The sequence below is a fragment of the Drosophila bipectinata genome, chromosome 3R (genome assembly GCF_030179905.1).
Source record: "Drosophila bipectinata strain 14024-0381.07 chromosome 3R, DbipHiC1v2, whole genome shotgun sequence".
NCBI lineage: Eukaryota > Metazoa > Arthropoda > Insecta > Diptera > Drosophilidae > Drosophila > Drosophila bipectinata.
In genome coordinates this window covers 553,801-576,120 of record NC_091739.1, presented here as the reverse complement: position 1 = coordinate 576,120, position 22,320 = coordinate 553,801, and the positions used below count along the sequence as shown (strand labels likewise).

General features: G+C 39.6%; 1 protein-coding gene across 3 annotated transcripts in view; it reads right to left on the bottom strand.

The window, feature by feature from the left end:
• Nucleotides 1-980: 980 nt before the first annotated feature.
• The window catches only part of LOC108133457 (rabankyrin-5), a 67,997-nt gene continuing 46,657 nt past the window's right edge, over nucleotides 981-22,320 (bottom strand). For all 3 annotated transcript variants that reach the window (XM_043211833.2, XM_070281014.1, XM_070281013.1), the window contains 5 exons: nucleotides 4,009-4,143; nucleotides 3,784-3,878; nucleotides 2,859-3,715; nucleotides 1,382-2,804; nucleotides 981-1,318 (listed from right to left, as the gene is read on the bottom strand). In XM_043211833.2, the coding sequence (XP_043067768.1) occupies nucleotides 1,186-1,318; nucleotides 1,382-2,804; nucleotides 2,859-3,715; nucleotides 3,784-3,878; nucleotides 4,009-4,143 (2,643 nt within the window). In that variant the 3' untranslated portion in view covers nucleotides 981-1,185. The remainder of the gene's footprint in view (nucleotides 1,319-1,381; nucleotides 2,805-2,858; nucleotides 3,716-3,783; nucleotides 3,879-4,008; nucleotides 4,144-22,320) is intronic.

The window sequence follows — 22,320 nt, the reverse complement described above, 5'->3', positions numbered from 1 at the left end:
CAAATGGCTATGGTAAAGCAGAAAAAGCAAATTCGGACGTTTGAATTTTAAAATTTGAATTTTTACCGGAATAAGCGCGCAAAAATGTTTTTTTTTAACAATAAATCAAAATTTTTTGAGTGTTGTAAATATTTTAAGCCCGGGTTTTGGTTTTTATTCGACCAGATAAACAATTCCTTCTATGTGACTATGTCACCATCTTAGTTTCTTCAGCTTTGTATTAATGACCTTTGTAATTGACACTTTCTGTGTTTGGAAGGTTAGCCGCTTCTGTAAATAAGCCCCGAGGTACTTGTAACCTAGCCTTCTTTAGTCTTCGTAGCCTTCTTTTTTATAGAAGGCTAGACAGCGAGAGCAGGTGGTACTCTACTCCGGCGGTCGCCTTTTTGAAATGTTTCTGGAAGAGACAACAAGAGCAGTAAGAGTTACAACTATCCGGTTTTTAATGGTATCTAAGAAGATAAAATTTGTGCCAAAATGTTGCCACGCCGATTCCAGCGCCCAAAATTAAAAGCGACAGGTCATTAAAGTTTTCGGGAAATACTTTTATGCCAAACTAATCATCTAAAAGTCAATAGTCAGACAAATCAAATTTTTAATGGTGTTATGAACTTTTTATTCGGTCTTTTTACTGGATTTCTCCAGTAAATGCTCACCAGCATACATTTTTTGTATCCTGTTTAATATTTAGAAATCAAATGCGTTATATTTGGCGTATACCCAAAATTGGCATACAAAAATATTTCGTAAAGTATTTCGAAAGAAAAACTTTATCGTAAAATTTATGATATTTTATCAGAATTTATTGAAGTCATAAGAAATCTTAGGTATTTTTTAAATGATATATATTTCTTAAAAAAATAGTCAAAAAAGGACCTACCATTTACGAAGTAGGAATAACTTTTGTGCAAATAGGCCAACTATAACCACCATTGAATTTAAAAAAAAATTAATATGTTTGAAATCAAAATAAAATGAAATGAAATCAAAGAATGTTAGTATATTTTTTTATTTCTTCTCCAAAAAATGTTTTAAATTTGCTCCATTTTCGAAAAAAAAAAATTTAATTTTTCTCTTCCACTCAGAACGCAAAATAAAACATCATGGCGCTAGATTTTCTTTTTCTTTCGAATGTACATAGGAATATTTTTTAAAATTGTAATTATTATAAAATTTTTTTAAATGTTAAATTCCATTTCCACATTGCAATATGGTAAAGCAGACGTAGCAAACACGGACCGGTTTGTTTATGCCAAATTTCAGAATTGGAACGTCATTATTTGAACATTTAAAACAAAGAACTCGTCCACAATGTCGGCTTTGTAAAAAAAATTTGGTTAGAATATAAAATCGGGAGATATAAAATGGATTTAATACGTACCAATGGTGTTTTCTCATGGTAATTGTAAATTTTACAGTACATTCTTGGCATACATCGGACTCTGACCAGGGTGATTCTTGCGGCAACTGATCCAGTAATTTATGGAGCAGTTGGTTTGTGGCAAGCTTGAAGTTAAAAATATTAATTCCATTCTTGTTTTCAGTGCCTAAACAAGCGCCTGCTTTCACAAGAACTTTACAAAGTGGTGACTGCCCACGCATAAAAGAGAGAAGTAACGGCGTATTTCCATCCATATCAGGAGTGTTGATTGGATATTTAGGCATACACTCGAGAAATAACTCGCAAATGGTAGCAGCAGTATTGTCCTCAACAACACGACATAATTCATGCATAGGATTCCGACCTTTAAAATTCATAGCTTCCGCGTTTACTGTTGATTCTGTTAAGAGTTCCCGCACAATTAAAAACTGCCCATTACGAACAGCAAGATGTAAAGCATTATTTCCGTCAACGTCGATTGCGTCGAAATCAGCATTATTTTGGATTAAGGCAGACACAGCGGAAAGATTTCCCAGCTCAATAGCTGTATGGAGGGGAATTTTTTGTAGTGCATCCCTTTCGTTTATTCGGGCACCAGCTAAAATTAAGTTTCTAGTGATCATTTCATTTTGGGATGCAGCAGCCAAATGTAGTGGCGTAGATTGGTTGGCATCGTGTACACGAGAGTTTACGTCGACCTGCACTGATATTAAAAAAAGTACACTTTCTAAATCATCTTTAGCTATAGCTAAATGCAAGAAGTTACGTCCCCTTTGATCCATTTGCTCAGCTGCGGATGGAAGTCTATCCAAAATGCGTTGTGCCGCCTTGTGGTTACGCACTTCTAAGGCAGTTGTAAAGCAGGTATTTCCAGATATATCTCGTAATTTTAAGTCTATGACCGGATGACAAAGAAGAATAGTTATTATTTCATCGTAATTGTTAACAATTGCTATATGGAGGGGAGTTTTTTTATCAGAATCTTGCGAGTTCACATTAGCGCCATGATCAATTAAGGTTTGGAGTACTTTGGTAAGACCCCACCGACAACACAAATGCAATGGGGAAGATTTATCATGTCCATTTCCTGCACCTTCATCGTTTGTGCCTGGTTGCCGTGCAGAGTCCAAGTCACATTGGCTTTCAATCAGAAATATAGCAACAAATTCTTTTCGTTCCTCTATTGCGCGATGTAGAAGTGTTTGCATGCATCCATTCGGCCCAATGTCCCAACAGTCAGTATCAACGCCGTGCTTTACAAGTATCTGCGCCTCAACTTCGTATCCTAATTTTAAAGCAGTCCACAATGGTGAAACTCCATTATTATCAAACGAACTTAGTGCGGCTCCAATTATGCAAAGGGCTTCTACCACTCTAGGTAGATTTAATTCAATTGCCATAATCAATGAAGAGGTCTGTTCACCTAATAAATACATATATAAGAGATACACCTAATATACGCTTCAATATATCTTACCTTTTGCTGAGGTATAGTCGGCACCTTTTTCAAGTAAATAAACCGCAGTATCTTCATCTCGTTTTGAAATGGATTGATGCAATAGACTTAAGTTATCTGAATTTCTAAAGTTAATGTCCGCACCACCCCGAATCAAAATAGGTACTAAATGCGTTTTATTTTGGGATAAACAAAAGCTTAAGGGCGAGTCTCCATTGCAATCTTGACAGTTAAAATCTATCATGGTGTTAACGGAATTTTTTAACTCAACAAAAGCTTCCAATGTATCAACAGAATTAGCGTCAACTGCCATATGTACGGGTGATCTCAACCATTCATTATTCGATAATAGATTGCATGATGCCCCTTTTATCAGCAACTTCCTAACTAACTTTGATAAATTTTTTGAAGCTGCTATATGTAATGCTGTCAATCCTAGAAAATTTGTGTGATCCAGATTTGAAAAGTCCGCCAGGAAAATTGCTGCCTCCTCAAAATGTTCACCCCCTATTGTAAGCACCTGGAGTAAACTATCTCCTGTTGATGATTTAACAACATTGGGATCTGCCCCAAAATGAATAAGATTTGAGGCGATCGTAAAGTCAAGTAATTCCGATGTTAAACTTAGCTCCAAAGCAGACTTTCCCTCAAAAGTTTGTAAATTAATGTCAATATTAGGTACTTTAAGAAGTTGATGCACCATTTCCTTATTGTCACTATTGACGGCAATGTGCAAAGGTGATTCTCCTTTGACATTTTGAATGTTTACATTGGGGTTTCTCTCTAGAATTTGTTCTCCTATTTTAACAATTTCTTTCCAATTTTCATTTCTGCAATTATAGTTGCAAATTATGTGTAAAGCTGTATCTGATGAAGATCTATATAAAAAAGAAAACAATGTGAAAACATTCTGAATTGTATTACTAATTACAAAAATTTTACTTACCTTGACATAAGGTCTAATAGACAATTTTTATTTAACAAAAAGTTTACTGAAAAAACGTCACAATTTCTAAGTGCCCATATTACCAGCGGTGATCCCTGTTAAAAGTTTGTAAATATGTATTTATTTTTTAGTTTATCAAATTCAAAACAATTCCAAAATAATCAACCACAAAGGCTTCTTTGTAAGAAAATACTTTTGCCTTATTTTTTTAGTGGATGTTCATACCTCTTTGTCGAGCGCGTTTATATCCGCCCTTCCATTTTCAACAAGTGTTTGAGCAATTTTTATGTTTTTTGCCAATAAAGCCATTTGTAAAGGTAAAAGTCCGTTTTCTGAATAAATATTTACAAAGTCTGAAACCTAAAAAAAATATATATATTACTGAAAGAATAAATCATTTAATAATAATTGATAATAATTTTCAATATCAGTAATGATTAAGTAAACGTTCCAAAAATAACAATTTTTAAAATTTCTTATTTTAAAAGTTAACTATTAGTTTTCTTATACCCTTGCGATAACAATAAAGTATTAGAATTAAAACTATTTGAAAAGTCCGCCAGGAAAATTGCTGCGTCCTCAAAATGTTCACCCCCTATTGTAAGCACCTGGAGTAAACTATCTCCTGTTGATGATTTAACAACATTGGGATCTGCCCCAAAATGAATAAGATTTGAGGCGATCGTAAAGTCAAGTAATTCCGATGTTAAACTTAGATCCATGATCTTATACCTGTCATATAAAAGATCTAGTTTAAAGGAAATGCCGTTATTGAGTTGAACCGCAAGACGATGGAAGGCAATGTTGCTGACGAAAGTTAATTTTGTTTCGTTTATATTGTGCTATAATGTGATTGATTGATTAGGTAAATGATGTCCAATATTATATTATATTATATTTAATATTATATTGAATTTCTGTGTATTTATGTAACATAGATATGGAATCATGTCCGTCTGTCTATATGAATGCGTAGATCTCAGAGACTTAAAGCCATTGGTAGGAAAAACGGACTCATGTTTAAAATTTTAGTATGCGCGTAATCAGCAAAAAACAATGCGGGCAGAGCATTCACTAAACAAAATAAACGTTTTTTATTTCGTTTTTCGTTAATTCAAAAGTTTGAATGGGCCCTTAAAAAGTTTATTTTAACATTAGAAAAGCTTTTCTAGCAATTTCTTAAACAATTGAAAAACTACGCTTCCCTATCTATGTATATTTTCTACTGAGAAAACTTGTTCCAACCATATTTCTGAGAACATTTTTCTTATTGAAAATAAAAATATTTTTTGTTTATGTTTGGTCTGTTAAATGAGTCAAAATCATAGCAAAAAAGAAATATTTTAAAAAATGTGAGGGTGTTTACACTGCACTATGGGAGTAAAGTCCCAAATTGTGGCATTTTTACCATTTACCGATTGAAGATAAAAACGCAGCCGCTCATATCTCTGGCCACCCCAAAGGCTAGAACTGAGAACAATTCGCCGTCCGAATTTCTCAGTACAAATGAGCAATTGTCCCACATGTCCTCCGTGGCATCCCTTCAAGTGATACCACAGGACCTAGTGAACGAAACCCTTGTAAGAGTCATTCAACAGGGTATTCGCATTCCGGACCACCGGAACCGACTGATGCAGTTTTCGTACCTGCGGCACCAAAACCCTTACAGGTGATTCCTCCATCGAAACAGAGATTGATATCTCGGCTTATATCAAAGCCGAAACTAAAGCCGATATAAAGGTGGACGACATTAGTAAATACAAATATAATTACAAAAGGCGCATGTCTTCTTTCAAGATTCGTGTGCTCGCGCTGATGTTCAAGACGATTTGTTCACCTATGTCGACCTTTCAGAATTTAAGGGGGCTACGTAGCAAACTCCCTAAACTTTATTCTGATAGTTCTCTCTGTGCATCCCATATTATAGCCATTATAGAAACTTGGTTAAATGTTAAAGCCGGAGATCTTTAGCTCTGGGTGACTTTAATATCCCAGAACTAAAGTGGTCCAAAGTCGATAACTCACCATCTTTATCACTTATCACGCACATTGACTTCACCGCGGGCATGTTTGACATGTCCCTAGATCACATTTAGGCTTTTAGGGGAAAGGGCTTAGGGCCTTTAGACTTATGTTTAGTATCCGACCCTGATGGTACCACTATTTCCACAGCTTAGCCCTTTCAACCCCAGGGGATCCATATCGCCCCACTCTTGAGGTTTCAATCGAAACCATTTCTGGTATCGATCAGAAGTTTCCATGTGTGCCAAATAAGAGTCGCTCTTTCCGTAAAGCTGATTTTCACAAACTCAATAGCCTTATTAAGTTCATTGGCTACATTCGATTGGTCAGATATTCTGGCATTCACCGATTTAAATTTCACCTTAGAAAACTTTTACCATACTTTTAATTCATTTATTAACTCATGTGTGCCATGCAAATATCCGTCCGCTTCAACAAATCCTCCTTGGATTACAAGGAGGCACCACGAACTTAAAAAATAATAAAAATAGGCTCTTACTTAAATATGTAAAACCTGCAGTAGAATAGATTTTTCAAGATATCTACTAACTCGGTCAAATTTTACCGTGCATAACGCTGAGTGTTACAAGAATTATATTCGTCGCTGCCGGATACAATTTACTCAGGGTCCGAAGCAGTTTTATAATTTTGTAAACACAAAGCGTAAACAAAGCGGAATCGTAATCGAACTACCGAACTGAGCGGACGTGCTTTGTCCGAGCTCCGGGAAAACTTCACTTCGCTTATATTTTCGCCAATATAAGCGAAAAGACACTGAAATACAATTTATTAAAAGCGACAGACAAGCTTTTTTTCATAACAGTTGTAATGTGCTAAACCAAAGTGCATTGTTGAAAAAAAAAACAAGAAAGGAAAGCTAATTTCGGGCGGAGCCGAGTTTATATACCCTTGCAGTTAAAACCGGATGAATATCGCAAACATCGGATATAGTTGGCCGATCCTTATGGCAATAGGAATATATAATCCAATTTTTTACAATACAAAATCTAAAAAAAATCCCAAACTTCTATCTTCAAAAATACGAAAGTTGATATTTCTACCAAGTACCATTTCCGATCGTTGTATATGGCAGCTATAGGATATAGTCGGCCGATCCTAATGAAATTTGGTAGGTCGGATCAACTGACCAAATATATAATCTGTACCAAGTTCCAGCTTTCTATCTTCAAAAACACGAGTTGGGTCAAAGTTGGGTCATTTCCGATCAATCAGTTATATGGCAGCTATAGGATATAGTCGGCCGATCCATGCCGTTCCGACTTATATACTGCGTGCAAAGGAAAGAAGGGTGTGTGCAAAGTTTCAAGACGATAGCTTTAAAACTGAGAGACTAGTTTGCGTAGAAACAGACAGACGGACAGACAGACGGACAGACGGACATGCTCATATCAACTCAGGAGGTGATCCTGATCAAGAATATATATACTTTATAGGGTCGGAGATGTCTCCTTCACTGCGTTGCACACTTTTGACCAAAATTATAATACCCTCTGCAAGGGTATAAAAATACGTACCACGCAATGAGCTCATTGAGCAACGACCAAAAGAACGACCGTAGAAGTTCAGTGAACCAAAGAAACGGCTTCTACTCTTACTTTTTAACCCGCGATACCGAAGTGGAAAAATCGGCGCTTAAAAGCAACCCGGCTTTACTGACCGCTGAAACTCAAAGGGCACGGTCTTGCTCACCCGCTCTGCTCACTCCGACTCCCGCGTCATGGAGTTCGCAGTGTAAAACCCCCCCTCCAATATAGGAAACAAATTTCGCACCAACAACAAGCAGCGCTACAACTTCTGCAACAACAGCGAAAACCCCTGCAACTCAAAGTACCACGACGTCAACGACTACAGCGAGTACAAAAACAACAACCTCGGAAATCGCCAAAGCGGCAACGGCCACACAGACTGGAATGGATCGCTACATCCAAATTAAGCGCAAGCTTAGCCCGCAGAGTAATCCGACAGGCAACAAAACAAAAATTAACCGTGTCCTGAATAACGATAATGAACCAGACAGATCCACTACTAACAGATTTGCCCTACTGGCGGAGGCTGAGGAAAACCAACCAGCCCAAGACACCGCAAAAAAACCCAAGCCCCCTCCAATCTATATTAGGGAAAAAAGCTCGAGTGCCCTGGTCAACAAAATTGCGTCGTTGATCGGGAACGGTGAAAACTTTCATGTTGTTCCGCTTATCAAAGGGAACATCCATGAAACAAAGGTGCAAACCAAGACTGAAGAGCACTTCCGAATAGTGTCAAAATATCTGGACACTGTACAGAAAAACTATTACACGTACCAGCTGAAAAGCAGTAAGGGCCTACAAGTGGTAGTAAAGGGAATAGAACCTGATGTTACCGCCGAGGAAATAAAAACCGCCCTTAAAGAAAAGGGCTTCGCCGCCAAGAATGTTATTAACATTCTAAATAAAGATAAAAAGCCACAACCCCTCTTCAAGGTCGAGCTCGAGCCTGAAAGCAGGTCGCTGAAGAAGAACGAAGTCCACCCAATCTACAACCTACAATATCTTTTGCATCGGAAAATCACTGTTGAAGAGCCACATAAACGTAACGGTCCAGTGCAATGCACTAATTGTCAAGAGTATGGACACACAAGGTCTTACTGCACACTTCGGGCTGTCTGTGTAGTCTGCGGGGACGCCCACAAGTCCGCTTGCTCCTTACAAACAAACAAGGTCCTTACAAACAAGGACAGTACCGTGAAGAAATGTGGAAACTGCGGAGGCAGCCATACGGCAAACTATAGAGGATGTATTGTGTATAAGGAGTTAAAGAGTCGCATGCGTCAAGCGACCGTAACGCGCAACCAAAATCCACAGAATGCGTACGTTTCGTCAAAAACCACGCCAGACGTCTTCTTCGCCAAAGCTGCGAGATCCTCATTCGGTCCACTAAACACCACCAACGGCTTCTCCTATGCCGATGCTCTACGATCTGGAAGGGAAATTCCAATTCAGCCTAACTCTCAAAGCGCTCAACAGGCCCCAGAACAGCCACACAGCAAAACGGAAACTATGATGTACCACGCAATGAGCTCATTGAGCAACGACCAAAAGAACGAGCGTAGAAGTTCAGTGAACCAAAGAAACGGCTTCTACTCTTACTTTTCAACCCGCGATACCGAAGTGGAAAAATCGGCGCTTAAAAGCAACCCGGCTTTACTGACCGCTGAAACTCAAAGGGCACGGTCTTGCTCACCCGCTCTGCTCACTCCGACTCCCGCGTCATGGAGTTCGCAGTGTAAAACCCCCCCTCCAATATAGGAAACAAATTTCGCACCAACAACAAGCAGCGCTACAACTTCTGCAACAACAGCGAAAACCCCTGCAACTCAAAGTACCACGACGTCAACGACTACAGCGAGTACAAAAACAACAACCTCGGAAATCGCCAAAGCGGCAACGGCCACACAGACTGGAATGGATCGCTACATCCAAATTAAGCGCAAGCTTAGCCCGCAGAGTAATCCGACAGGCAACAAAACAAAAATTAACCGTGTCCTGAATAACGATAATGAACCAGACAGATCCACTACTAACAGATTTGCCCTACTGGCGGAGGCTGAGGAAAACCAACCAGCCCAAGACACCGCAAAAAAACCCAAGCCCCCTCCAATCTATATTAGGGAAAAAAGCTCGAGTGCCCTGGTCAACAAAATTGCGTCGTTGATCGGGAACGGTGAAAACTTTCATGTTGTTCCGCTTATCAAAGGGAACATCCATGAAACAAAGGTGCAAACCAAGACTGAAGAGCACTTCCGAATAGTGTCAAAATATCTGGACACTGTACAGAAAAACTATTACACGTACCAGCTGAAAAGCAGTAAGGGCCTACAAGTGGTAGTAAAGGGAATAGAACCTGATGTTACCGCCGAGGAAATAAAAACCGCCCTTAAAGAAAAAGGCTTCGCCGCCAAGAATGTTATTAACATTCTAAATAAAGATAAAAAGCCACAACCCCTCTTCAAGGTCGAGCTCGAGCCTGAAAGCAGGTCGCTGAAGAAGAACGAAGTCCACCCAATCTACAACCTGCAATATCTTTTGCATCGGAAAATCACTGTTGAAGAGCCACATAAACGTAACGGTCCAGTGCAATGCACTAATTGTCAAGAGTATGGACACACAAGGTCTTACTGCACACTTCGGGCTGTCTGTGTAGTCTGCGGGGACGCCCACAAGTCCGCTTGCTCCTTACAAACAAACAAGGTCCTTACAAACAAGGACAGCACCGTGAAGAAATGTGGAAACTGCGGAGGCAGCCATACGGCAAACTATAGAGGATGTATTGTGTATAAGGAGTTAAAGAGTCGCATGCGTCAAGCGACCGTAACGCGCAACCAAAATCCACAGAATGCGTACGTTTCGTCAAAAACCACGCCAGACGTCTTCTTCGCCAAAGCTGCGAGATCCTCATTCGGTCCACTAAACACCACCAACGGCTTCTCCTATGCCGATGCTCTACGATCTGGAAGGGAAATTCCAATTCAGCCTAACTCTCAAAGCGCTCAACAGGCCCCAGAACAGCCACACAGCAAAACGGAAACTATGATGCTTACCCTCCAACAAAGTATGATGGAGCTTATGTCATTCATGAAAACGACCATGCAAACGCTTGTTCAAAACCAGAACATGGTGATACAGCTGCTCGTAGCACAACAGTCCAAATAATCTATGCAGGCGCTACGAATATCAATGTGGAACGCCAATGGTGTCTCACGGCATAAACTAGAATTGTCACAATTCTTGACCGAAAACCATATTGACGTTATGCTACTGGTGGAAACGCATCTTACAAGCAAATACAACTTTCATATAAGAGGCTACACAATCTACCGCACAGATCATCCAGATGGGAAAGCCCACGGCGGAACTGGAGTTCTAATCAGAGAACGAATTAAACACCATTTTCACAAAAGGTTTGCAACAAACTTCTTGCAGGCCACATCGATACAAATTCAGTCAAGCAACGGAATCCTTTCAATTGCTGCCGTTTACTGCCCTCCTCGCTTCTCAATCTCGGAAGGAAAATTTATGGACTTCTACAATTCACTTGGGGATCGATTTATAGCCGCAGGAGACTACAACGCCAAACATACGCACTGGGGATCACGTCTAGTGACTCCCAAAGGAAGACAATTGTACAATGCAATTATAAATGTGAAAAATAAACTGGACTACGTTTCCCCTGGAAGTTCCACATACTGGCCAACCGATTCACGCAAGCTCCCAGACCTTATTGATTTTGCAGTGACAAAAAACATACCTCGCAATCTAATAAGTGCCAAAGCAGTCTCGGACTTATCATCAGACCACTCGCCTGTGCTTCTAACGCTTCTTCAAAGCCCAGAAATAACCGAACACCCCTTCAGTCTGACGACGACAAAAACAAACTGGCTAAAATACAAAAAGTACGTGAGTGCCCACATAGAACTCGCCCCGGATTTTAACATGGAATCGGACATCGACTACACTACGAGCGCCCTGAAGAAGTACTCGTTGCGGCAGCTAAAATCTCTACTCCTCATAGGAAAGAAGTAGACCGAAACAAACACTTCAAATCTAATCAGCAAATCGAACAGCTCGTGCGAGAAAAGAGGGGCACGCGTCGTGATTGGCAAAACAGCAGATCACCAGCTTCAAAACAACGCCTTAAGGAAGCAACCCGATGACTCGACCAGGCTCTTCACCAACAGGATGAAAATGCACTGCTGAGGTACATCCAGAATCTCTCGCCAACAAGCACAAAGTACCCCCTGTGGAGGGCCCACCCAAATCTTAGTGCCCCAATTGAAACGACCACCCCGATAAGAAACTCTTCGGGATGCTGGGCTCGCAGCAACGAAGACCGAGCTGAAACATTCGCCACACATCTCCAAAGTGTCTTCCAGCCAAACCCAGCCTCAAATTCATTCCTCCTGCCAGTAATTCAGCCAGAGTCCTCCCCTCAGCCAGCCGCACCTCCATTCCGGCCGAACGAAATCGAAAAAGTCATAAGAGGGCTAAAACCAAAAAAGGCTCCCGGTGGTGACCTATTGACCCCAAAGATGCTGATCGAACTTCCAAAATGCGCTATAGAGGTCGTCTGCAAACTATTTAATGGAATCATTAATCTTGGCTATTTCCCAAAAAAGTGGAAGAAATCCATTATTATAATGATACCGAAGCCTGGAAAAGACCACACAATTCCGTCATCATACAGACCAATAAGCCTTCTATCTTGTTTGTCTAAACTGTTTGAAAAATGCTTGTTAACTCGCATAATACCACATCTGGAAGCTTGCAATATCATCCCGGCACACCAATTTGGCTTTCGAAGAAACCATGGAACCATCGAACAAGTGAACAGATTAACATCCGAAATACGCTCAGCCTTCGAACAACGAGAATACTGCAGCGCTATTTTCCTCGACGTATCTCAAGCTTTCGACCGAGTTTGGCTCATCGGACTCATGCACAAAATTAAAACGTATTTGCCAACATACACCCACAAGCTACTGGAATCATACCTCTTCAATAGGGTATTCTCAGTGAGATGCAACGCAGCTACTTCGGGCGACTACACCATCGAAGCTGGAGTTCCACAGGGAAGCGCACTCGGGCCGTGTCTATATGTTTTGTATACTGCGGATATTCCTACGAGCGCACAACTAACAACGTCAACGTTCGCCGATGATACCGCTATTCTTAGTCGCTCTAGATGCCCAACGCAGGCAGCAACCCAACTGGCTAATCATCTCACAATAGTGGAAAGGTGGCTGTCCGACTGGCGCATTAAAATAAACGAACAAAAGTGTAAACATATAACGTTTACTCTTAATAGACAAAATGCCCTCCGCTTTTACTAAACGGTATGCAGATCCCTCAAGCTAACGACGTAACGTACCTTGGCGTTCACCTTGATAGACGACTTACCTGGCGTAAGCACATCGAATGCAAAAAGATGCATCTAAAACTGAAAGCCAGCAGCCTCCACTGGATCATAAACTCACGATCGCCACTGTGCCTGGACTACAAGTTACTACTGTACAATTCAGTCCTAAAGCCAATCTGGACGTATGGCTCCCAGCTGTGGGGGAACGCGAGCAGCAGCAACATAGACATCATACAGCGCGCACAATCAAAAATCCTGAGAACTATCACAGGGGCACCTTGGTATGTTCGCAACGAAAACATCCACCGGGATCTGGGCATCCTCGCAGTGAAAGACGAAATCCAGAAGCAAAAAGAGTCATACAAAGAAAAACTGTCTTCGCACCCAAATTTTCTCGCTCGGGGATTGACTCGGGTTTCTAGCGTATCCCGCCTGAGACGCAACGACCTCCCAACCCAGCAATCGATTTTTAGGGCCGTCTAACTCCGTATCAGTCAATATGACTGTTAGTTAAGTTAAAAATATAAGATTTGATACACCTCTTGTTAGTCTCGCAAAGAGAAGATGCAAGAAATAAAAGCAACGTTAAAAAAAAAAAATTTAGACATGTAGGTTACGTGTATGTAGGTTAGACATGTAGTAAGTACCTGAGCGATACTTGATGTCAAATAGTTTTTAATTAATTTTAGTTTTGAGAACGATCTCTCACCGCTAGCCACAGATATGGGAATAGTCAATAATATACGATATACAATAATAGTGTTCGGGAAACCACTACCGTAAGAACGGAGAAATCGAAGAACCTGAATGGCGTTTTGCATATCATCCGGAATAAAATGCCGAAAATTATAAGTTCCGAAAAAAGCTCAGCACCATCAAGGTCCTTCTCGTTCTCGTAACGTAGCGCTAAGTCTAGGTCCTTACAATGCTTTAATAAATCGTCTTCAGGCATTTTTATACCCTTGCAGAGGGTATTATAATATTGTCCAAAAGTGTGCAACGCAGTGAAGGAGACATCTCCGACCCTATAAAGTGTATATATACTTGATCAGGATCACCTCCTGAGTTAATATGAGCATGTCCGTCTGTCCGTCTGTCTGTCTGTCCGTTTCTACGCGAACTATTCTCTCAGTTTTAAAGCTATCGTCTTGAAACTTTGCACACACCGTTCTTTCCTTTGCACGCAGTATATAAGTGGGAACGGCTCGGTTCGGCCGACTATATCCTATAGCTGCCATATAACTGATTGATCGGAAATGGTATAACTTTGGTGTTTTTAGAGTTAGAAAGTTTTAGAATGTCAAATTTGACATGAGCGCTATTTTTGGCAAAACATTACGGCATGACAAATTTCATAGGGATCGGACGACTATATCCTATAGCTGCCATATAACTGAACAATCGGAAATGACCCAATTTTCGTGTTTTTGAAGATAGAAAGCTGGAACTTGGTACAGATTATATTTTTTGTCAGTTAATCCGACCTACCAAGTTTCATAACGATCAGTCGACTATATCTATTAGCAGGGCCGTAGCTAGAGCCTCGGGGGCCCTGGGGCAACAAGTAAATTTGGGGCCTCCTATACGGAAGTCTTTTGCCCCGGTGGGGCCCCTTCCCTTCGGGGGCCCTGGGGCACCGCCCCACCTGCCCCATGCTAGCTACGGCCCTGTCTATTAGCTTCCTTATAACATCGTTCAGTTATATGGCAGCTATAGAACATAGTCGGCCGATCCTAGTTAAATTTGGTAGGTTGGATCAACTGACCAAAAATATAATCTGTACTAAGTTCCAGCTTTCTATTTTAAAAACAGCTTATTATTATACTATGAAAAATAATGCGGAGCTTCTTACTTAAAATAAATGTTCTGCGAAGAATAAATGTATTGCTTTAGGCAGAAACAAAAAACCATTTTGGCAGAAACAAAAAAGAGAATGAATTTCTTGCAGTGAAATGTTTTCAGACTCCAACAACAAAATGCATTCGGATTACCACGATTGAGGAGAATAGGGAAAACACGAAAAATTTTTATTGTAATTGCCCTTTGCCTATGCTGGAAGCAACACACGTATATGAAATTTCATTTCCCATATGAAAGAGCAATTCCAACAACAAAGGAGCACCGAGAGCAATGGGGCTGGGCATCCCTGCCCTAAAGTAACGAGTAACGAATTATCTTTAGTAGTCTCTAATAAATCGTCAAACCGAATAGGTTATGGGCCCAGACCAGCAAGAAAACTACTGCGTAATAGTCGAAAAGATTATACGATTATTAGAGATTTGGTGGTGTTTTAAAAAAGATTAATTAAAGTTCGTGGGCAGCGCAAATGAAAAGTCTGCTGGTACACTCAGTATGTAGTCGTGAAATTAATACCGAAAGTGGAACGGTTACAGAGCAGGCAAACTCTGATAACAAGGATGAAAAGGCCCTCGCGAGTATTTTGTTGTCTAAGCCGTCTCAGATTAATTATGTTAAACACTGCAAGTCATCGATGGAAGCTTGGAAAAAGCTGGCGAGTGTTCACATGACTAGGGGACCAGCGCGTAAAATACAGTTGTTTAAATAGTTGCTGTATATGAAGATGTCAGAGTCAGACAATGTCACAGTAATTTGGGTAATTTCTGTGACGTCATCGAGAAATTACAAGAGATCGATCAATTAGTCCCAGAAGAAATGATTGTAATAATTTTGTTGTCCAGTCTATGTGATTCGTACGAAAATTTTGCAATGGATATGGAGACGCGTGATTCTTTGCCTTCCTTGAGTTCTCTAAAAATTAAGTTGCTGGAAGAGGAAGAACGACGAAAAGTGGGAGACAAAATGGAAAATAGAGCGGAATAGAGAAACGGGCAGTGTGGCAATTGGCCATAAGCAGTACATCGACGGGCTGTTACAAGATTATGGCATGGCAGACTGTAAGCAGAATGCCACGCTTTTGGAGGTTGGTTATCAGAACCTATGTATTTTGGAAGACTGTCCACGAGTCAACCAGAAACAGTATCAAACGCTTATTGGATCACTGCTGTACCTAGCAATGACTACGAGGCAAAGTTGGCCATGACATTGTGTGGCCGCTAAACGCGTCCTTCGTTACCTAAAAGGAACTTCGGGCTTAAAGTTGCACTTTTTTCGAACTGGTGTGCCTGTTCACTGCTTTGTGGATGCAGACTGGTCAGATGACTGTACTGACCGCAAATCCTTCAGTGGTTGGGCGTTCTTTATGGGTGGAGCAGCGTTTTCGTGGCAGTCTAAAAAGCAGAGCATCATAGCACTCAGTAGCATGGAGCATGTGGTAAAATGAGGAATTTTTGTTTATAATTTTTACATGTTTGATAGAACTTAAACATTTTTGTTTTCATTTCATATCTCGGTACTACAGACTAAAAAATAATAAAACAAAAATATTTCATTTAAATATAAAAATATACGAATTAAATTGATTTTCAGCCTTTGGCGAATTTTGACAAATGGTATTAAACAATGTAACATAAAAAAAATTTGGAAAAGTATTAAAAATTAAAAATATAATTTGGATTAATAAAATATATAATCCCCTATTAGTTTGAATAACTTTTTGAAGTCGTTTTTTTTAATTACTGAGTCCACTAAAACTTTGAGGGTATACGTGGACAAATCGTTCCAAAGGGAAGTAACCTTTTTTGCTTTTATGCAAAGAAGAAATTCGCTTCCGCTTTATGAAGACCACACGTTTTCAATAACATTCAAGTCTGGACTTTGTGGTGGCCAGTCGAGACATCCTGTAAAAATTTGGTGATCATTCTGCTTATGTGGCATCGGGCCTGTTGCAGGATAAATGATTCACCGATAAGGGAAACAGTTATCATTTACCACTCTCAAATATTGCCCCTGGTTCATCGAGCCTTCAACGGGCACCAAGTCACCCAACCCATTATATGAGATGCACCCCTAGAACATAACCGACCCACCACCATGACTCACTGTTTTTGCAAACGGGCCTATTTTTTGTCGTTGTACCCGTGGAAGTCTTACAAAAAACCTTTTTAGATGAATTAAATTGAAAAGAACTTTCGTCCGTCCAAAGAACGCTTCTTCAAAATTGTTTCGCCTTGTTTACTTTGGATATGTACGGTATTTCCTTTGATCGGTACGTCTTGATTTCTGCTTCTTTCAAACAGTACGTTCACTGATTGGTTTATTAGCTGTCTTATACCATTCATTTGCAGCAGGTTGAGGCTTTAAAAAATATTTTTCTTGATTTATATAAGAAGAAAGTCATTGATATTGTATATGTTCCAACCGAAAATATGATTTCAGATGTGCTAACTAAAACTCTATGTGAAGTTAAGCACACAAAATGTATTACTTCACTCGGGTTAAACTAAAAAATAATCTTTTGAATTAGATATACCGCGGTGAGAAGGAGTGTTGAAAATATTTGTTTTTGCAAATGCTCATGTATACGGAGTTGTGTGAGACTGCTCACGCCTTAAGCTTCATTCGTCCCAGCATAAGCAAAGGGCAATTACAATAACAATTTTTTGAGTTTTTCCTAATCTCCTCAATCGTGTCATTCCAAATGAATTTTGTTATTGGAGTGCCGAAAACTTTACCCTGCAAGAAATTCATTCTTGTTTCTGTTTCTGCCAAAAGGTTCGACCTGAAGCGATACATTTCTTCTTCGCAGAACATTTTTTTTAAGAAGCTCCGCATTATTTGTCATAGTATAATAATAAGCTGTTGTAAAATGGAGGGATTTTTTTTAGAACCCGTAAGAAGTTGAAACTTTCTATTACAAACTATTCAATCCCTACAAACACTTTTGGATCAGAGCCGTAGCTAGAGCCTCGGGGGCCCTGAGGCAACAAGTAAATTTGGGGTTCCCTATACGGAAGTCTTTTGCCCCGGGCGGGGCCCCTTCCCTTCGGGGGCCCTGGGGCACCGTCCCACCTGCCCCATGCTAGCTACGGCCCTGTATAGGATATAGTCGGCCGATCCCGACCGTTCCGACTTATATACTGCGTGCAAAGGAAAGAAGGGTGTGTGCAAAGTTTTAAGTCGATAGCTTTAAAACTGAGAGACTAGTTTGCGTAGAAACAGACAGACGGACAGACTGACATGCTCATATCAACTCAGGAGGTGATCCTGATCAAGAATATATATACTTTATAGGGTCGGAGATGTCTCCTTCACTGCGTTGCACACTTTTGAACAAAATTATAATACCCTCTGCAAGGGTATAAAAATATAAAGTATTCATTTGCAACACCTTTGCTCTTCGATCATTTCTCCATTTCAGCATGGCTTCATTAAGGGGTTATATACAGTTGCGATAGATGAAAAAATCGATTTTTTTAAATTGCATATTATTTAAGTATATACTATTGAGAATACTTTCATTCATACTAACCGAAGTTGTAGCTATATATAGCGCACTACCTGCACATCAAACTTGAAACTTTAAACGCGATTATCTCAGAATATTGTTTTTTCGAAATTACCTTTGCGTTGGACACGATTACTAAAAAATTTTTAATCCGATCAACACCAAATTTTGACTCCTTATTTATTATGATAATAGCTAGTCCGTGAACGAAGGATTTTCAATTTTTTTGAAAACTCCTTTTTTAGAGCATAAAAATCAAAAATCTTATACCTTGAAAAAGTACTTTTTTTTGTTAAAACCGTCGCCATTTTTTTTAAACCAAAATTTTTACATATCTTTTGTTCACGGACTAGGCAATACAATATACTAACGAAATTTTTTTGAATTTTTGATTTCGGATGAACCGTTCTTGGGATATGATGTCCACCGCAAGACACCATCGAAAAAAGACGATCTTGGAATTCGGCTATAACATTTTTATTATTTAATATTTAGAAAACTGGAATTTAGTACAGATTCTATTTTTGGTCAGTTGATCAAACCTACTAAATTTCATAAGGATCGGCCGACTATATTCTATAGCTGCCATATAACTGAACGATCGGAAATAGCCCAACTTTCGTGTTTTTGAAGATAGAAAGCTGGACTGATAGTTTTAAAACTGAGAGACTAGTTTAAGTAGAAACACACAGACGGACAGACAGACGGACATGCTCATATCAACTCAGGAGATGATCCTGATCAAGAATATATATACTTTATAGGGTCTGGGATGTCTTTTTCATTGCGTTGCAAAAAGGCCAGATCATAGTCTTTATAGACCAGATCAATGTATAGACAAATATAAAAATACCAACGAAATCTAAAAATTTTTAAAAATATGTTCAGTCTTCTTAATAATACGGAACAAAAAAAATTTAAAAATGCCGCAATTCGGCACTTTTTGCCCATAGTGCACTGTCAGTTTCCCACCACTACATTAAGGATTAGAGCTATCGGATTTGACATAAATATTCGAATGAAAATTAGGCAAGCGCCCACAAACCGCCTATTTAAAAAATATTTCTTTGGCTATCGGAAAATATACATGTTTACTTATAGTGTTCACAAAGTTATAAAACTGCTTCGGATCCTGAAACTGAATCCGGCAGCGGCTAATAACTTTTTTAACATTAGACCGAGCTACTATACTTAGCTAAAGTACTTTTTGAATAACTAACTACAGCCAGATTTTTTAAAATTTAAGCGTTTAATTTTAAATTTCGTCAAATTTAATATTTCCTGTGGCACACAGGAGACAAAGTTTAAATTTAAAGTATAATAAAATATATTTAAGATATTTACATTTTCACATGCCAGTAGATCGGACCAATCTTATTCCAAAATTAGTTTTTATAAGTTTCACAAAGTCAGCCTTACGGAAGAAACTACTTAAGTTTGGAGATTTAGTGAGGTCTGTGTAGGTCTCTCTCGCACAACCTTCGGGGGATGAAAACCGAATTAAATGAGTTAGAGTTACAGTTCGCATTCGAATTGTTTCGAATGCATTCTAGAATGTCCGATACAACTATGCATATTTGCCTGTATTATTAGACGCTGATAATAAAATAATTCAAAAGTGAATTAAGTGATTGATTTTTTTTCAGATATATTCAATATATGTTGTATATTTTTTTTTACAAATTTTTCTTATTAGAATGTAAAAATATTTTCAATATTTATTAGTAAATAATTTTTCAGAACAATTTTGCCGCTACAAAATTTTGCAAAATAGTTTAATTTGGAAAAACTAAACAAAAAACACTAAGAAAATAATAATAACAGTTAAAAACCAAAGTAAAAAAACACTCTCATCATAATTTACCTTTCGGTCAATTCCCTCATTATTAAAGAAGTATTTAAGAAGCGTTTTGCTCAACAAAAGAAAATAAATGAATGCATAGAGTATGTTAAAATCCATTCAAGACATTCGGCTGCATTCCTCATTCCAAAAGCACTCTTTTTACTTCCCACCCCAATTCACTCGGTTTCAAAGCAAGAGAATGCCCATGAGTTAGAATGCTCTCTCACTCCTTCTCACTCAATTCGTTGTGTCTCTTGCACTCATTCATTCTATTCCATTCGGATGTATTCTTTGGCTGAGGCAATAAGAATGTTTTCCTGCAGACCTCTATTACAAATGGTCAACGTTCTGGCAAGCCATCTGGATCGGAAACGAAACGCAGCCCGCAAATGTCCATCAATAGTGGGTGTGGAAGTGGTACGTGATAATTGATTCTTATTACCACTTAAGTTCTGGGATATTAAAATCACCCATACCAGCTTACCGGACAAATGATGCTAGTATGTTGGTATGTATGAAGAGTTAATACATATATAAACATTTACCGGACAAAATTATTTTTCTACAAATAAATTCAATTAATCTTTTGATTTTACCTTTTCAGAACTAAGATTGGAGTCTACCAAAATGAGTCATCCTCCCTTTCGACCACGTTAAAGAGCGGTGAACTTGGAAAAACTTCGGAGGTAAGTATTACAGGCTTTAACCAAGGTTCTCCAAATACTATACTAAGAGATGCAAGGAAAGAAATATCAGAATAACTTTTGGGTAATTTGCTTTATAGCCTATTAGTATTCTGATAGGTAAGTGTTAAAAAGGAATTCAGTTTATTAGATTGAGAAAGAAGTGGTGTAAGGTTGGTAAGTGGTTCTAACATGTCACTCCCACTGGTTTCTCAATTTTTGTCTTTAGGCTGTCCTTGGACGAAAACGTTTTCTGGTCAAAAACTGTGCTGAGTCCCGAAAACCCGTTTTTTTTTTAAAAGATTTTTGGGGTGTTAGAAATATTTCAAACACGGTTTTGTACTATATTCCACCTAATAAACAATTCCTACTAGGTCTCTTCAAAAGTTCCTCCAATTTTTTTGTCGCACTGTGTAATATATTTATGTTTATATTTAATTCTGTCCTCCACTTTTATATTGGCTTTTGTTTTGGCTTAGATGTCAGCTGAGTTATTGATCTCCGTAGCTCAAGGGGCAAGCCAAGAAACAAATATTTGTTTCGATGGAGAAATCACCAATGGAGTAGGTGGTTTGGTGGGCACGAAAACTGCGACATCAGCCGGTACCGGAGTTCCAGGTGGTGGTTGTAGCGAACTGTTTTTCTGCTTTCCGCTCGGCAACAATTTGTCGCGGCTAGCTCACAGAGTTTGTGGGTCTCTTCCACCGAATTGATAGTTCGACGTGATTACCCAAGACCAGAAATAATACAGATAGCGTAAAACGTAGTAAAACCTTTTTCACATGCCTTTTCATACACAATATAAATGACTCCTCGTTTCCAAAATGGGATCCTCTCCTCTGCTTCTCCTGGTTTTCGCCCGGCTCCGTCGTCGTCGCTTTCTGTTGACCGTTCCTGTTGCTAAGGTCACAGCTGCTGCTCCGTCGCCGCTGCTATGTCTGTTGCTGCGTTGCCGTTGGTTCCCCTTAATGTCGGCCTTTTGCTAGGCGCACGCAGGCCTTCCTACCTTTCGGAACACACCCTAGGGTCGTCTGCGACTGGTCATCGCCCACCTGTACGCAAACGCGCTACAGGATCCGTGACAGAAGTCGCACCTTCGCCACACCAAGGAAACACCGCCCATACGCGCTAGCGAGTCCGGATCGGGAGTTGGCCGCTGATTGTAGCCTCTCCACTACACCAAGTAAACACCGGCCATACGGGCTAGCGACTACGGATTGGGAGTTCGCCGCCAAAGACAGCACGTCGCGCCTTCTCTACACCACGGAAACACCTTGCATACTCACTAGTGAATCTGGATCGCCAATTTTTAGACTGGTGACCGAGGTTTTCCCGATCGGTTTCTCAACTGGGCGTGAGATCATGAGCCTGCCTATCCTTGTCTCGCAGGATCACGCCTGTTCATCGCAATTCAGGAGTCGATAAGGCGTACGCCAGACTTGTCCCTTACTTGCTTCGTGGCAAGGCTACCTACCATGGTCGGGAATGTCCCAACTCGACTCTGATACCTTGGGCTTTAGAGGAACCGTCCTGCAACGGGTTCTTTCTTAGCTCGTCCTTCACTTCTTTTGTTTAATGAGATTCTAAGCGTATTCTTGTCATTGAGCTATATTTTGCTATTTTGTGCTATTTTATTTTGAATAAAATTAGATTTAGTCTTTAAAATTAATTAAAACCACAAAAAATTGCTTGAAATGGGTACTCCATGTTGA